Source organism: Oxyura jamaicensis, chromosome 17 (assembly GCF_011077185.1).
Source record: "Oxyura jamaicensis isolate SHBP4307 breed ruddy duck chromosome 17, BPBGC_Ojam_1.0, whole genome shotgun sequence".
In the NCBI taxonomy this organism is placed as follows: Eukaryota; Metazoa; Chordata; class Aves; order Anseriformes; family Anatidae; genus Oxyura; species Oxyura jamaicensis.
In genome coordinates this window covers 5000008-5016547 of record NC_048909.1, presented here as the reverse complement: position 1 = coordinate 5016547, position 16540 = coordinate 5000008, and the positions used below count along the sequence as shown (strand labels likewise).

The 16540-nt window shown below is 47.0% G+C and overlaps 2 protein-coding genes across 3 annotated transcripts in view; both read left to right on the top strand.

The window, feature by feature from the left end:
• MEGF9 (multiple EGF like domains 9) overlaps nt 1-4182 on the top strand; it is a 54703-nt gene extending 50521 nt beyond the window's left edge. Inside the window, exon 8 of the mRNA XM_035341942.1 lies at nt 2005-4182. Coding sequence (XP_035197833.1) covers nt 2005-2459 — 455 coding nt within the window. The 3' untranslated portion in view covers nt 2460-4182. The remainder of the gene's footprint in view (nt 1-2004) is intronic.
• Nucleotides 4183-9219: 5037 nt separating this feature from the next.
• The window catches only part of CDK5RAP2 (CDK5 regulatory subunit associated protein 2), a 79459-nt gene continuing 72138 nt past the window's right edge, over nt 9220-16540 (top strand). For both annotated transcript variants that reach the window (XM_035342013.1, XM_035342011.1), the window contains exons 1-4: nt 9220-9572; nt 9722-9783; nt 11460-11527; nt 15796-15906. In XM_035342013.1, the coding sequence (XP_035197904.1) occupies nt 9235-9572; nt 9722-9783; nt 11460-11527; nt 15796-15906 (579 nt within the window). In that variant the 5' untranslated portion in view covers nt 9220-9234. The remainder of the gene's footprint in view (nt 9573-9721; nt 9784-11459; nt 11528-15795; nt 15907-16540) is intronic.

Below are 16540 nucleotides of genomic sequence, written 5' to 3'. Positions count from 1 at the left end.
ACAACAGGACGCTTTGGCCAGCATGGGCAAACCTAAAACCAACGTCATGGTTCCACAGGGACACTTCTCAAACCTGATCAAGGTTTTGATGCTTTCGAGGCTGATCGGGACGACATCCAAGAGATCTGTGGGATGACCCAAGGGAAGGGTTTTGACCCCTGGGCATGTGGCATCCCTGCCACAAGAGTGAGGATTGTGGCACAGCACAGCACCGTGCTGCCCCGCGCAGCACCGCTGCCTTCCCTGGGTGCTGGCACGCGGGCTGCCTGCTGCCGTGGGCTCCCTGCCGCACGAGGCGGCAGCAGCTTTGCAGAGGCTGCGGTCGAACGGAGCAGCTGGATGCGGCGCTCCCCACGAAGCTGCCAAAGCAGCCCGTTGAGTGAACAGCTGCTGCTCTCAAGGAGCGGGCTCAGGACATCTGGAGGGCTGGCACGGCCCCGGGGAGCGGAAACAGGCGCCCTTGTATCAGCCCAGAGCCGCGGCCCGCCGTCAGAGCGCGGCACTGTTTCCCAGTGATGTTACCGTCAGTGCCAGGAAATGTTTTCACCCCTGTCCCCCTCGCCAGCGCTTCGCTGATGCTGACTCACAAATGAAGCCCAAAAAAGTCCCGTTTCCTTGCTGGTGAATCAGCCATTGTGTCGGTTCTGTTTTTCTCTAATTATAGCTACTGGCCGGATTTGCCAAGAATTAGGTGTTGGTGAAGGAATTTGGAAAGAGTGACTGAATTCCTCGTGCCCTTCTCCCAGAGCCGGATCCAGGAGCCTCTTGCTCCTGTCACGTTGCTTCCCACTGCTGCATTCTGCCCGTTATCCCGTAGAGAAATGCCCTGTGGCATCCAGCATCCTGACCATCCTTACCAACCTCACACAGCACCTGCAGAGAAAGGAGAAGCTGCCGCAGGCAGGGACTCAGAGCAGGAGGGCGATGCCTCCTCCGGAAGAGTTTCTGGGAACCTGGCAGCCCAAATTTCACTCATGGGAGTTCCCCCGAGGGCCCATGGCAGGAGACGTGCCCCATATTCACAGCCGCTGTTGGCACTGGAGATGAGCTGCAGCTTTGTGCACAATCAGTCCTTCGGAAGTGACTCCCCTCCTCAGGCATCGCTTGTAGGCGTGCTTTGCAGCGCGGCACCAGCAGCGGTAACTCCTGCAGCTGCAAGTGGGTTTGAAACGATGCTGCATTTCTGACAGCAGAAAGAGAAATGAAGGAGATAGGAAAGAGAGTGCAGAGTCCTGTGGAACAGTAGGTGTAGAGTACGTTTTGGTTCGTGGAGGTTTCAGCTTCTGGAAGGTTCTTTTTGCTGGTTCAGCTGCCTTCTGGCCCTGGTTATGCCAGCTGGGGGTTTCCATGAAGTTTGTGTATGGCTTCGCTCAAAAGTGGAATTGGAATTTTACATTCCACAGTGTAAATACTGAGACCTGGTGCTAAACACTGCAGCGGAATACTGAGGTTCATTGTTTTCACTATTGATCCTGTACCGGTGAGGCAGGAACAATCCCGTACCGCTACCACAAACCCTACACGTAGTGTGCGGTGAGAGGTGCGTGCTCCTGGGCTCACGGTGCCCTGCCAGCCTGGTTGCACAGGCAGACAGCAGGTGAAACTCTGCCGTCCTTTGACCCAAAGTCCAAACTCTGGCTGAGCTTGGTGGAGCCCTGTTTTCATGTACTGAGTATGAGCTGGACCAGGAGGTTTGCTAGCACCATGAGCTCACCTATCTAACACTCGGTCTTGGCTATTGCACTTATTCACCCATCTTTGGATAGTGAACAGCCACCCATCCCCAGACTGCACGGGATCTCTGCAGTCAGTGAGTGCTTAGCACACAGAATTATTTTAAACATCCCTTGTGAACCTTTTTTGTGAGCTATTTTGATTAAAAATCCCAGCTTTAACAGTGTAGACTCGATTGACGTACAAACTGTTATATAAAAGCGTGCGTTTGATTCCATCTTACCATGTTTTTATTGTTCACATCTCTTTTTTTGTTTGTTTGTTTTGTAGAAGCCACTCTTGGCCCAGAAACAAGAGAGTTTACAACTTCTGCTCCAAACGCTAGCAAGGCAACCTCATTCCCAACTGCAGTGATAAACAGCACGTCGGCGCCAACAACTATCCAGACTTTACTTCCCATAAGTTCCTCTGACAACAGTACCTCTGCTTTTGCAGATGTTTCTTGGACCCAGTTTAACATCATTATTTTGACAGTTATCATCATTGTTGTGGTCCTGCTCATGGGCTTTGTGGGTGCTGTCTACATGTACCGCGAGTATCAAAACAGAAAACTGAACGCTCCTTTTTGGACCATTGAACTCAAAGAGGACAACATCAGTTTTAGCAGCTACCACGACAGCATCCCCAACGCCGATGTTTCGGGGCTGCTGGAAGACGACGGGAATGAAGTGGCACCGAACGGACAGCTAACGCTGACAACTCCCATGCACAATTACAAGGCTTAGAAGAAGCAATGCAGCTGTTCCAGAGTTGGCTTCAAGAAGTTCCAGGGCTTGTTGGAGGGGTGTCAGGATCCGTGCCGAGGCTCCATGCAGAGGAATTTGCTCTTTGGATACTCGTATGCTGGGCATGCTGTAGCTTGCAGGTGAACAGAAAAAAGGTGTAGTACGTCGGAAGCTGGGGTAATACGGTGAGTTGCATTGGGTGTCTTGTTCTCCGTAAAGACCCGCCGAGTTCACTGTTGTTAAAGACTTGATTATGCTGATTTTAAAATATGTTATTTATGAAGAGGTGATGGGGTGGCAAAAGCCATCCCCCGGGATTAATCAGAAGCTACTGTATTTCCAGCCAACCTAACACGCCTGCATCCTTTAGCCTGAAAAGTAGCTTATGAATTAACAGTGGATTTTCAGGAAACAGACCTTTGTGAAGGCTTCATATTAGTTCCTGATATGAATTTGTTTGAAAAGAAGGACAAAAAAAAAAAAAAAAGGGAAATGGTTGTTCACTGTACTACCAAGAGGCAAGTAGAGGAGTGAGTTGCACAATTGAACAAAAGTCACCATTGTCTGTTTCCACTAAGCTGGGAAACAGGAAAAAGTATCACAAAAATATTGGAGTTAGGGAGGAGAGTAAGCTTTTCCCTTTCTGAGTATTTATACAGGGTGATGATGCTATTAAAACATAGCAATCCGCTATTTTTTTTCTAGAAGTTAATGAACTTGTATAGTTTCCGTGCAAGGGAAGATGACAAGACATCTCAGGGTTGCCGTGTAAAAATAAAAGCTAGGCTTGATACCCTACCCTGATAGAAATGGTGTGTTCTGTATATAAAATGTAATATATCTTCTTGGAATTGTATTTGTAATTATTTGTAAAAAAGACAACCAACCAAAAAAAACCAACAACAAAACCATGGACCCCCTCCCCAACCTCCCCCGTTCCTCAAGTCATATTTTATCATCTAGATTTTAATTGTACAGCAGTTAGTGGCATTGTCTGAAAAGAAAAACAAACCCTGAGGATTGTTTAAATACTGTAACTTAGATGGCAATATTGTTGGAGCTGGGGCTCTGGCAAACACCCACTGCTTAAAGCTTTTCTTCTAGCTTGTCATCGAAGAACTTTCTTTTCTAGAGCAAATGTGAGTGCTCTCTACTTGCATCTGTCACATTTCCCCGTTCCTATAAATACAAATAAACAGCCAGCGACACCACGAGTAGGGCCATGGGGGTGGCAAAAGTCCGGTGTACCATCTCGTTACTTGCTTTTACATCGTTATACGAGCTGCAAATGCACCGTCATGGGTGCACTGAGAGCCTGGTCTCAATGACTGAGCTTTTCCTGTGTGGCTGCTCATCACGTGGGGATCTCACTGCTGTCCCTCCGTGCCCACACGGTGCTGGGGAGGGCTGGGTGCAGCCTCGTGGCCTCTCTCGAAGGCAAAAATCTCCTGGATTTGGGTGGAAAGAGTTTTCAGCTGCAGAGCTTGCATGAGCTGATCTGCACTTCAGGAATGTCATGTAGCACAAGGTGGTGGGAATCAGCTGCCAATAAACCTACAGGGGACTGTAGGTTTTAGAGATTCCCCTAATTTTTGGGGGGGGGGGGGGTGCAGAAGGAGAACAGCAAACGGGCAGCACAGTGCGGGGAGGTTGCTGCCACCCGCAGCGTGCGTGCCTCGGGGCCAGCACCGTGCCTGTGCCGGGGAACCACCGGGTCAGCCCCTCAAAAACCGATCCCGTTACACTGAAGCAGGGAGTGAAATTCATATTTCACCAAACTCGTGGCCAACCTCGGAAGGAAAGCTGCGTTGCTGTGCGTGTTGGGGCTTTGCAAGCGCTTGGTGCTGAGGAGGAATGAAGTACCTGCTCAAGGTCAGCAGGAGCTGACTGACGCATCCTCAGAGCCGGGCAAAGTGACCGTTTCTCAGTGTGAGAAGTGGTAGGAACAACGGTGGTGATTATTTATTTGCTTTCTGGTGCTGCATGGAGCCTTTTCTTATTGTTGGAGACTTTTTGGGGGTGTGTGGGGGGAGATAGGTGCTTTAAATACGGGCACAAAGATGACATTTCTGCCTCAGAAACTTGCTGCCTGATTTAAAGATGAGGCAGAGCAAGAAAGGAACGTAGCCGAGGATGGCTGAGGGAAATGGTGAGAGCACAATGGGGAATTGCTTACAGGCAAACATGGAAAAGCTCCTGCTGCCTGCTAGGGGCCTGGGTGAGGTCCCGTAGTTTAGGTAAATTGGACTGAAGTCACTCAGAGCAATCCTACCTTTAGGTATAAAACAGGGGAGGAATGGAGGAGAAAATCTGAATGTTGCTAATCCTTGAGTTACTCACCCAGCTTTTAAAAAGCGGAGTGGCAACAAAAGAGAGGATTTCCTAAAAATCAGAATTGTTTGGCAGTGCTTGTTTTGTGATAGGCTTGCACTTGGTCACTTCATAGGGTCACTTCATAGGTCTCTTCCCCAGAGTTGGTAAAGCTGTAGGCTGCTTTGTAACAGGAATAGGCTTTGATTTCTCTCTCGGTGTAGAAATAATGACCATCTGCAACCCAGAGCACGAGTTCAGGTGCTGAGCCCTCCTGGTCCTTGCCTACCATGGCCTGGAGGCATTTGCTTCTGGCCACCAAACTGCGAGCACTTCGTGTTTCAGCCCCAGGTTTGAAAAGAGGTCAGGACGCCTTCTGGTGTTCTGTGGGGGGAGCGATGCCCCATGCTCTGGGGGTCGCACGTCTGGATGAAGGGATCTACACGGCCCCCACAGACGTGGTGGTGAGCGCGGCTGGGCGGGGGACGTGGCTGCCCAGGCTGGACAGCAGAGGAAAGCACAGGGTGTTCCTTAGCAGGGGCTGGAGCACAGCAAGGAGGTGGCACCAGGACGCTGCTCGTCAGATGGCAAGATGAGTGAGCAGGAAGAAAGCTGCCATCTCCAGCCAGCCAGACCTGCGGCATAGGGGAATGACATTTATAAGGGGAGATCGATGCCTCAGCAAGGAAGAACAAACAGCTTCGTGTCGACTTTGATCTGAGATCAGCTCCTTGCTGCCTCCGTCAGTCGTGCAGCCAGCCCCTGGGCGCTGCAGGGGGTGAGCAGAAGCCGAGCGAGTTACATCTGTCAGCTTGGGTTGGTGTCACACCTGGGTGTGGTGCAGAGCTGGGGTGCTAACGGCCACCGGGACTGGGTGACTTCTGGGGCTGACGTGGCGATACAGACACCCAGAGCTTGCATCTCCTACCTGGCTGTGGTGCTGCCTGGCTGCAGTGGTGTGGTGTTGTGGAGAGAGGCCCTTGAAGGGATGGGACAGGAGCTGTAGAGCACAGAGAAGGTACGATGAGGTGGGTGACGGTGGGAAGCCAGCTCTCCAGGCATGATCCTCGGCGCCGTGCGGTCCCTGTGCACCTAGCTGGTCTGGATGGGGTGAGTTCAGCTCCACAGTCAAATAGCGGAAGGCGAGAGGATATAATGGAGCGGTTAAAGGGCAAAAAGCAATGATGTGTCAAAGGCATGAGGCAGCCTGGCTGGCTCACAACTTAGGAGAGCATTTGGTAAGCACAGAGTGCAACAGACATGCAGAAGTATGATTGGGTTAATGTGAGTAGATGATCTTAAATCTTCCGAACCACTGTAGCTAGAAATAACTGCATGGAGCACTAGCCCTGGGGAGCTGTCAGGAGCTGTCATCCATTGGAATGATAATTCCCTTGGACCAGGCTGAGCAAACTTAGCGCGTTGGAAGCCATTTATGAAAGTGGAGGGGATGTATTCAGCATCCTCCAGATTTCCTGGGCCAGTTAACCACTGCTGCACAGCGCCTCTTTCCGACATGTTACACGCGATATAAATGCGGCAGGAAGTTTGCACAGTCTCCTTTAAATAAAAGATATAAGATCGGATCCTAAAAATATGTTTCTCTTTAAAGTGAAGTTTTAAAATGAGCTCCCCCAGGATTCTGCTCTTTGTGTGTCAGAGGGATGGAATAAAATAAGGAAAATATGGGCCTTAAAGTTGTACTTGCTCCCAACTGAAACCCATCAGTCTTACTGTACATCCAAATAAGGCGTCTCCTAAGCATATGCTATGCTTACAAATGCATTTCTAAAATGAAAAAAGTGTATGATTTGAATATATGTCAGAATTTATACAGAAGAATGTTATTTAAAATGAATAAAAATAAATGTATATAATTTGTATCTATGCCACTTGGATTTTTGCATTTGCTTTTTGTTCATTAGAGTTCAGCAGGAGTCTTTCCACGGATAGCAATCAGAGCTGGATTGAAACCTACGGGATTGAATCTGATCTCATCCCAGTAATGACATTTGTTCCAAGAGAATTATTCCTTCATTATACCCCTGTATGTGAGATGAGAACCGTGGCCTAAAAATGTTTTTAACATCAGATATTCATTAGTACAGCTAACGCTGTGTCAGATAATCCCTCTATAAAATGAACCCTATGATCTCTCGTGTCTGTTTGTTAACAATTCTGGTGATGTCTGCAAAAGGACCTATGAAAAACTTGCATTTCTTTCTCAGTTTTCAATGTTAAGAAATTATCTTATTAGATGTGAATACGAATGCTAGAGGCTAGCTTTGCCTGCTGAATGTTACATCTAACTCTGACTCCTATTAAGCAAAGAACTTGGAGGTAAGTCAGCGTTAATTAAGTGAGCACTTAAGAACTATGCATTCATTCCAATGCTTAACCAAGCCAGAGCTATAAAAGCAAGGGCCACACTGGTGAAATTTCAGGGAGTTTATTGAAACCTGATCTGCATTAGCAGAACAGTTTGATTCTGCATGACTTAGCTGAGGAGGAATTTTGTTCTGAACTGTACCAGTTCTGAATATAACTGAATGCTGAACTAAGTCCCCACTGCTGGGACTTGAGGACAGGACCCAGGCTTAGCTGATGGTGACATCTGCCCTCCTAGTGCCACTGTCAGGCTTTGGCCACAGGGCACTGAGCAGCTGGCTGTCATCCTGCTCCCTTGGAGTTTGTGGTCAACAAGATCCATATCGTTGCACACTCTGTAAGTATTTTTTTTCCTAGACTCCCTTTAGCACTTTGTTTCTGAAGCATTAAGGATCTCAGACGGCTTTGTAAACTAAGAAAGCGCCATTCCAGCATGACTTGCTGGTACAAGGATTTTCCATAATCTCCCCAAATGTATTGCTAATTAAGATAAGGTTAAATAACATTAAGCAGATTATCAGGAGGCCAGTTGTTAACTGCTTCTAAACAAAACATTTACCCTGCCTGCCCCTCACAGCTCCTTTGTGCTGCTGCTGATTTTAAACACTGGGCAGTAACCCAGGGAAGTTGCATGTCTGTATGCCTGTGTCCATCAGACAACTATTTCACAAGGTGAGAGCAAGGAGGGCCCTGCTGATTTCCTCTCAGAAGGTACACGGGGACACGCACCGTGGCTCTGCAGGCACAGAGGTGCTGCACCAGCCTACAGCACCTAAGCAGTAAATGATTTGTACTGTACTTGCGGCTGATGGATGCTGATTTAATGGCATGCATTAAATATGTAATATCTTACTGTAACCACTAGCATGCTGGTATCCTCACTCGTTTTATGAAGGTCTGCTTTGTAAGCACGCGAAGCCACATTGCGGATGGGCTGACCGGATCCCGGTGCCATATGGCAGACCTGATTTTGCAAACAACTTCAGCTGGGCAGAAGGCGAGGGCACTGCAGAAGGGGAGCCAGTCACGTAAGGTGACAAATGTCTCTCAGGCTGTGGGGGGGTTGAAGGGACTGAGAATCTCTTAGAGTCCTCAGACCCCAAAAGGCGAAGCATCAGGCATGTCCAATGGGAAAGGAGATGAGATTAAGAGCTTAGTGGTACTAAGCAGAGCCCGGCATTTCCTTGCCGTTTGGGGCACTGACAGCTGCTCCACCTCGCACTTGTGCTCATCAAATTGAGACAGGAGCAGGGCTGGGAAGCCCACCGTGACCACACACATCCAGGGGATGCAAACCACAGCGCCATGCCTGCTACTACGGCTCCAGGGCCCTTTACAGGCGTACAGCTTCTGTTCTGAAGAGCCATGGGCAGCTACACCAAGAAAATGATAATTTGGAATGAACAAATCCATAAAATTACCCCGGCCACGTGTCAGCCTTAACGGCAGCCTGTTTCCTGGCCAGGTAAGAATGCCCTTGAGTGAGGCCAGGCTGAGTGACACCTGCCACATTCAGTGCTGCTGAGGAAACCAAACCCAGCGCTTTTAACACATGTAATCCTGCGGTGAGAGCCAGGCACGCGTCTCGCAGGAACAGAACTTCCTTATGGTGAAATGAAAAACCAGAAAGCACGTCCTCAGTTACTGATAACGCTCAGGGCGCTGGGAGGCAGAGGCAGGGGCAGGTTTCCCTGCTCCTTATCCCTGGGGTTAGCAGCTGCAGAAAAATCCCCTTTTGTTGCAGAGGGATTACTTTATATGCCACTCAAATCCTAGCACAGTGCCCTGGTGCGAGTCTTAAATATCAGAGGGAAGCGTTTCAGGCCCGCACAGAGGTTGAAATAGAGTTAAAAGAGGGAGAAGGGTGAGGCAGAGCGGGGCTGCCCCCCAGCGCCCCCCCACAGCCCCGTGAGGGGCGCCCGGGCTGCCCTCAGCAAAGATGGCGGCGGCTGCAGCCTTCCATTCCCCTTAGGAACGCTCCGCTGTGCCCTAAGTAAAGATGGCAGCCGAGCATCTCTGCCTTGCTTTAGGAAAAAATGGCGGCTCGCGTGCGTCCCGGCTGCTTCCCTCACTCAAGATGGCGCTCGGCCTCTGTCGCCCAGCTGGCAGCCTCCACAGCCCCCTCCCCGCGCTGCCCTCACCCAACATGGCGCCTACCGGCCCACCTCTAGCCGGCGCCCTCACCAAACATGGCGGCTCCCCCTTAGTTTCTACCGTGCCCTCCCTTGGCTCGCCTCCGCGGCGCCTTCAGCGGCTTCACCCCGGTCGACGCAAAGATGGCGGAAGCGATTGCGGCCGTTTGAATTCCAGCGAAGCCGCCAAAGCGGCGCACAAAGGAGCCGCGGCTGCGGCCGGCGGCGCCATGGACTCGCTGCCGGGGGCAGACCCGACGCTGCCGGTGGCGTTTGAGGACAGGTAGGCGCGTGGGACCCTCGGTGGGCTCTGGGCTGAGGCGCCGGGCCTGCTCTCCCCCCCCCCCCCCCCCCCCCCATGGGTTCGTGTGGCGGGGGTCCGGGGGTCCCCCTTCTCTCGCCTCCCCTCAGCGATGTCCTCTCCCCTTGCAGCGCCTCCCAGCTGCCCGATGTCTCCCGCGGGGACCCGCAGCTCGGCCCGGCCGGCAGCCGAGGTAAGGCCGGGGGAAAAGCTGGGGGGAGGCTGGGGTCGGGAGGGTTCCCGGGGCACGGCGGGCACCGAGCCCCTGAGGGCGGCCGGGGGTTGGGGGTGTGCAGGGGTCGCGGTGCCTCCTGCAGCCCCCGATGTCGGTGTTCGGGCTGTGAGGAGAAAAAAAAACCGAGGAGCGGGTTTGGGCGCAGCGAGCTGTCTGCGGGACGTCCTGTGCCTTAACGAGAGCCCCCGGGTCAGCACCTCTCAGCTCGAGCCTGCACCGGCCCTAATAATAAACCCCTTCCCGAGGGCAAAAAGGCAGAAAGGGGGGTTTAAGCCGTGTGGCTTCGTGTTGGGCTGGCTCTTTAGGGTAAAAAACCAGCGGCTGCTGCCCAGCGAGCTGCCTGTGGCTAGGTTACGGCCGCGAGCCCTGTGGGATGCTCGGCGTCCTGCGCCGAGAAGGCTCGGGCTGCCCCGCAAGGCTTTAATACTCCCAGTTCAAGTCCTCAGGGAAATGCCTGCTGTCTGTCATTAAGTTTTCCAGTTTCGCTTCAGCTATGTTTCATTAATTTGCTGGGTGAATATCTGGGATAGATTCAAACCTTACGTTTTATCTCTTCTCTCATTAAAGAGCGCTTCCCATCCAGGTGACTTCTGCTGAACAGAAACTGTAATTCAATATGCTTTTCTATTTGATGAGTATGTAATTATGTTCATTGTCCTTCAGGCTGGCAGACAATAGCTTGAAGTGCTTACTTTGAAATAAAATGGCTGAATGGTATTATTTTGAAAGCCAGTCTTTGTCAAGTTAGCCGTTCTTTGTTCTCTTCTGTAAATTTGAAGCATATGGTTTAGATTTCTCTTTATTTGTGCATGTATCCAGTGATGTAACTTGGCTGACTTCATCGTATAGAACGAGTAGGTAATAGAGACAGAGACAAACTTACCAGGAAGATCTGCTTGCTAACAAAAGGAAGCAAATTTGGGGGGCGTAGCAGTGATGCAAAATAACATGACTGTGTTCTGCATGTGCTCTGGGAATGATGTTTGTGATATTAGTTAGAACGTCAAGATTTAAAAATAATTTCCTCATATTCTTTAGGATTTTCTAAAGACAGATCTACATGGTTGCATAAGAATTTTGGAGGTGCTTTAATGAAATATTTTAATTCTTATGAGAGTCAGTCTGGAGCCTCAACTTCTTGATACTTAAGGTGCTGTAAGTGCTATGCGTTGTATACAATCTTGTTCACAGGAGCTTTGAATGGAAACAGTTACACAGCCCTGTTAAATGCAGTTGTTGCAGAAGTTTGGGTACATATGCATTCAGAAGGCTTTAAGTTTTAGAAATGGAGGTGCTGCTCATGTCTCCTGTCCGTTGTTTCCCTGAGTCTAAGGTGGAGGTCTCTTCTGTGAGCTGCAAGATACTTTAAGATTTGAATTGCTTTCTAGCAGCTTAATGGGACTTCATTTCTAATATCAGTCCCGTGCAGTTGCTCCCAGGACTTGTCTTTAAAAGTCCCTTTTGGATGGCTGAACTTCAGGGAACCTCGTGATTTAATTGGGGGATGTTGGAATGTTCTTCAGAAAGAAGCATAGACATAAACAACGTGGTAATACTAACACTTCGCCGTTTCCAAATTGAAACCTAGCTTAGATTCCTCTGCCTGAACTTGTTCTATCTTCTCAAATGTCTAGGGTTACCAGATGTGGCAGAAGATACGATCTCACCAACTAGAGCTCGGACCATGAAGGACTATGAAAACGTAAGCAGACTTTTAGTATAAGGTTCAGTGCCGGAATTATGGATTGAGTTCTTTGTTCATGTCAGTCAAGGCAGATCTGTTACAGGTGTGATCAATTGACTACCCGTGCTTTGAACTTCCCTCTCTCTGCTTTCAAAAACAGGCAAAATTTTGTTGTTGAGACTAGCCAGCTGCTGCTCTTAGGTTGTGAAACAAAAGCTGGCAACATCTGCTCAAAACTACCTGTAATCACCGGAAACATAAGAATGTGGTTTGCAAGCCTGCGGTTGATTTTTTTGTATTTCAAGAAAGCATCAACCTTATCTTTGCTTATACCAGTATAGGATTTAGTATTTTAATTCACTGACAGCTGTGTAATGCCTTTTACCTTTTGTGCTTACGTACAAGTGTTTGGAATGCTTTCTTTGTAAAGGTCTAGTGTCATGGTGACAGTTCTGTAGGCAGAACTGATTTTGGTGCTTACTGGAATACAAAGCATGATATTAGATTATTTTTTTTAATATATTAACTGCATTGGTTGTTTTCACTGAACAAAGCATTTAAGTAATAAGCAAGTTGTTTACAACTGCTGAATGATGACTGGTTATAGCAGCGTTGCAGGACAATGCTTCTGTTAAAAGAAAAAAATGTGTAACTCAAGTTCTTCTGATTGGTTTATGATTTGTGGCTTGCTATCTTCAGGAAGTGTTAGAGTGCAGTTTTCAGTGTGGTTCTGTAACTTCTGTTACCTTATATAGCGTTGCTAAGTTTGAAATGAGCTTTTCTTCTATTCTCTTTCCATTTTTGTTGCCTTCTTTTATCCCTTTGAGAGAAGAGCAATGTTCTTTGTTTAGATACAGCTTGTTTTGGAAAGTGTCGGTGAGGGATGTTTCTTACTGTCTCTATTTCACTTTCTCTTTTATTTTCATTTGTTGTTTGGGTTGAAAGACGTTGCTTTGGTATTAGTGTGTGCTTCAAATCTTTTGTGCAAGACCTCAGTCTAGAATGCGTTCTACAAGTGGTTTGCTCTCTGCAATGTCCATTTTCACAGGGGAAAAAGTTGTGGAAGTGAGGAAAACCTGTTGTTGGTTCTGTGTGATGGAGTTCTGTTTTCCTCTAGGAACTGGCAGAAAACCTTTGTCTGGTCCATGTTCTGTGTTCTTGAGGTCTGATTTCACATCGAGGTATGGTAGAGACGAGCTATTTCAGTCTGGGCCTTTATTACTGATGTGGAAGAGAAAGGGTCTCTGCACAGATCTCTGACTTCCTGGTACATACGGACCCCAGCTGTAGAACGCAGAGGCTTTGTGGTTGCCAACAGTACAATGAAGCTCAAAAATCCATTAAAGTAATAGCAGAAGAATCCATTAAAGGCAATTAAACACAACTGGAATTTCTGGAACTTCTGTTTTTGAGGTTGCTGGTAGCTGGAAGGCTGAGCTTGAGAAAGGGATTGCTTACTCCTGTGGTCCTTTCAATTTTTGCCAAGACTCCAGAAGCTGTTAGGTGTGCTTTTGGACTGCCATTGTAAGTCTGTCCTTATCCTGCTTTAAAAGAAATCTTAATTGGCACTTTAAAGGTGCACACACACATGAATTTACTGGTCTCTGGTGGTAATGTTATTTGCACAGGACATGGAAAAGAAATAATGAGTAAGAGTGGGCTCCTTGCCTTGCAGCTTGGAGAGATCAGGATGGATCTGATGGCCCTCAAATGGGTTAAGGATGGATCCAGGTAGGAGAGGTCCCTTTTATGTTTAGACCTGGAGAACACACTGAGGTAGATGATCCTAGACATTTATTGGTATTTGTAATGTGTTCTTCTTTCTTGCAATATGGAAAATCTCACCTGAGATTGGAAATGTGATTATATGGGCAAAATGAAAGATACTAATCGAGGACCTTGTTATTAGGTGTTCACAAGTAGAAAGGATGATTGGTATTGTGTTAGGGAACTTGGGAGTATGTGGTTGGTTATGTCTTGCCCAACCCACTTAGAGTTTGCTGTCTGCAAAATGGCTTCTGTTGGCAAAAACCGTGGCGTGCTGTGAAACCACAGCTGCTGACAGATGCTGCTCTGCATACAAGTGGCTCTGTGTAGATTTGGAAAGGATCTAAACTGAGCTAGGGAAGTGGTATCTGCTGCCATGGTGTTTGTGGCGTGTGACTTTCTGTGTAGAGTGTATTGCGTTGTCCCATGTTTTCATGAAGTCTCTGCTGCTTCTCTCCTTTTATTCTTTAAGCACAGAAATCAAAATGCATAAAGGAATTAAGTCTGGGTCCTTAAATGCAGAAGTTGAGAGCATTGCCATTAAAATTCCTTTGGTGTGTAAAATATGAGCAAGCTGTCTTTTATGAAGCTGTAACTTTTTAATTGTAGTCTGCCTGAGTTAACTTTGCTCTGAGAAACTGAATGTCAGAGATAACATTTATTTATTTCACTTAGTGGCTTATGTTGGCATCATGTTCTGCTTGCCTTTTGAAAACTGTACACTTTAAGCTCTTTGGTCTAATTCTGTTGCCACTGAAATAGATGGAAGTAGAATTAAGGAAGGCCGAGTTCTGAAATTGTTTTTCTTTTTAACTCAGAACTGTATTGAATGTGTGAAGACTAGCAGAAGTGGTACAGTTTCAAAGCCTTTGATGCTTGGGCTTTTTCTGAATGAACACAGACCAACTGTTCGGACTGATCCCCTGAGGGCTTAAAGAAAAAAAAGCTGTAAGGTCTGCTCTCACTTGTTGCACACAATGCTGAGCCTGTTGGGGCAAAGCTGGCTAAGACTCACACAATTCTTGCTGCACTTATTAAATGGTTAAATTCCTTTGTTCCAAATAAAGATTTCAGTTTTGAGCAGCACTGAGAGCATGGTGCTCTGCACAAAGTTCCGTTGTCGCAGTGCTTATGTTGATAAGTTAAATATGACTGTGGTGCTTGGCTCTGGGCCCCCAGTACATGAAGGACGTGGATGTATCAGTGAGCCCAGAGGAGGCCACGAAGGTGATCAGAGGCTGGAGCACCTCTCCTGAGCTGAGAGAGCTGCGGTTGTTCAGCCTGGAGAAGAGAAGGCTCTGGGGAGACCCTATAGCAGCCTTCTGGTTCCTGAAGGGGGCTGCAGGACAGCTTGGGGGGCTCCGTATCAGGAGCGTGGTGGTAGCATGAGAGGGAAATGGCTTTAAACTAAAAGGTCCCTTCCAACCCAAATCATTCTAGGGTTCTTTGAGCGCTGCTACTGTTTGCGAAGACAGGCTTCTTCAGGATGTGTGCGTGGGCCACAAAATTTGTGTGGTCCTCTGTATGTTTAGGTGCTTGGGCGATATTTACTTGTGTGAGTAATGAAGAGGCATCTTGCTGGGCAGAGATTATTAAGCTGAGGAATTGTTTGTGAGCACGAGTTCAGAGTGCAGCTACAGGAAACAATCTTGCTAGGCTTTCACGAGCCAAGTATTTTAAAAATTGTATTGCTAATAATTTTTACAAGTGGTACTCCACTCTTCTGGAAAAGCCTACATAAATATTTTATTAGTAGCTCTGTAGCATATTGGATTTCCTTTTGCTGAGAGCATCTGACAGGGGGCACGAGTCTTATTTGACTTAATGTTTTTATGCTTGGTCTCTTAAAAACTTTCAGAGGGAGACTCTTTTTAATGAAACCATCAGCTGTGTTACTGCTTCTGCTGGTTCAAAAATCATAAGTCCTGAAGGACTTATGTATGAAGCAGTTTTTTCCCAAAGAATTGCGCTATGAAATATGCGGTTGGATAAAGATTTTGTTGGTGGCTGATTCGGCTCTCCTGCCTTGTGTGCCTGTGGCTTTTCCTCCCGTGAATAACGCTGCCATCCTAAGCTTTAGCTGAGGAGATACTGCTGTTTCAATGTATCTTCTATAAAATAGAACTTGAAGAAAACATATTTACTATTTTTTATTTATAAATGATTTAAAAAAATCTCTTGGTTTCTTTTTGTGTGAAGATGGACAATGTTTTAGTACTTAAAGAAGGAATATTCTAAAAAGCGCTGTGCAGCAGCATGCTGACATGGTGTTAGGCGTGTGTTTAAACAATGCTGGTTTATGGTTATTATTTCAGTGCTAATCCCAGACTGTTACAGGGCTAAAAACGAGCATACGTATGCGCACACATGCAGACCAAACCTCGTCCAGTTGGTCGAATTCTGATCTATGTCATTGTCTTGCACCCCAGAGAATAAAAAACAAATGATGGTAGCTTTCACTGTTTGCTTTCCGTGGTTTGAAATGCACGATATAGTTTGCCAATTTTCTTATTTCGCAGCAAATCACTGATCTGAAAAAAGAGAACTTCAACCTGAAACTTCGTATCTACTTCCTGGAAATGCGAATGCAGCAGAAGTTTGATGGTCCCACGGAAGAAATATACAAAATTGTATGTGTTCGAAGTATTTTAATAGAATTACATGTCTTTTGGAAGAGAGTTCAATGGGAAATTTACCTGCTTTATGTGAGTTTGTAGGAAAAAGTCCTTTTTTCTTTTTTTTAAAAGTTTGAAGAAAGCTTCGAGTCTAGTGGTACGTCTGGCGTCATTTTTTCAAGTTTACAAGTGAAAAGCACTTTGTTCCCAGTCTACAAGGGAAAAGAAGTAATTTTGGTATTAGGTAATTGGTAATTTTAGCATTAGGTTTCTTTCCTGTAGTAGGATGGAGACTGAAGTCTCTCCTGATGGTTGTCATAGGAGTTAAAAGCATCTGGGTTTAGCTAGGTCATGGTTTCATCTGAATACTGCTAGTTGGTCTTCTGTCCTGCTCTTCTACACCGGTGTCTGTCTTGTAAACACTGATGTATTGAGAAGTATTTCAGCTTGTGGGCCAAGTAGTTCTTTATACAACATTTTCCCAGGCTAAAGTTAAATAATTTTAAGATTATTAAAAACCTCAGTAATTGGAAAAGAAAATCACAAGGAAAATATAGCTCACAGGTAAGGGGGGAAAAACAAAACAAAACAGTCTTGTAAGCCTTAGAAACTCCCAGGCTGATTTGCACCACTCCCCATTATAACAAAG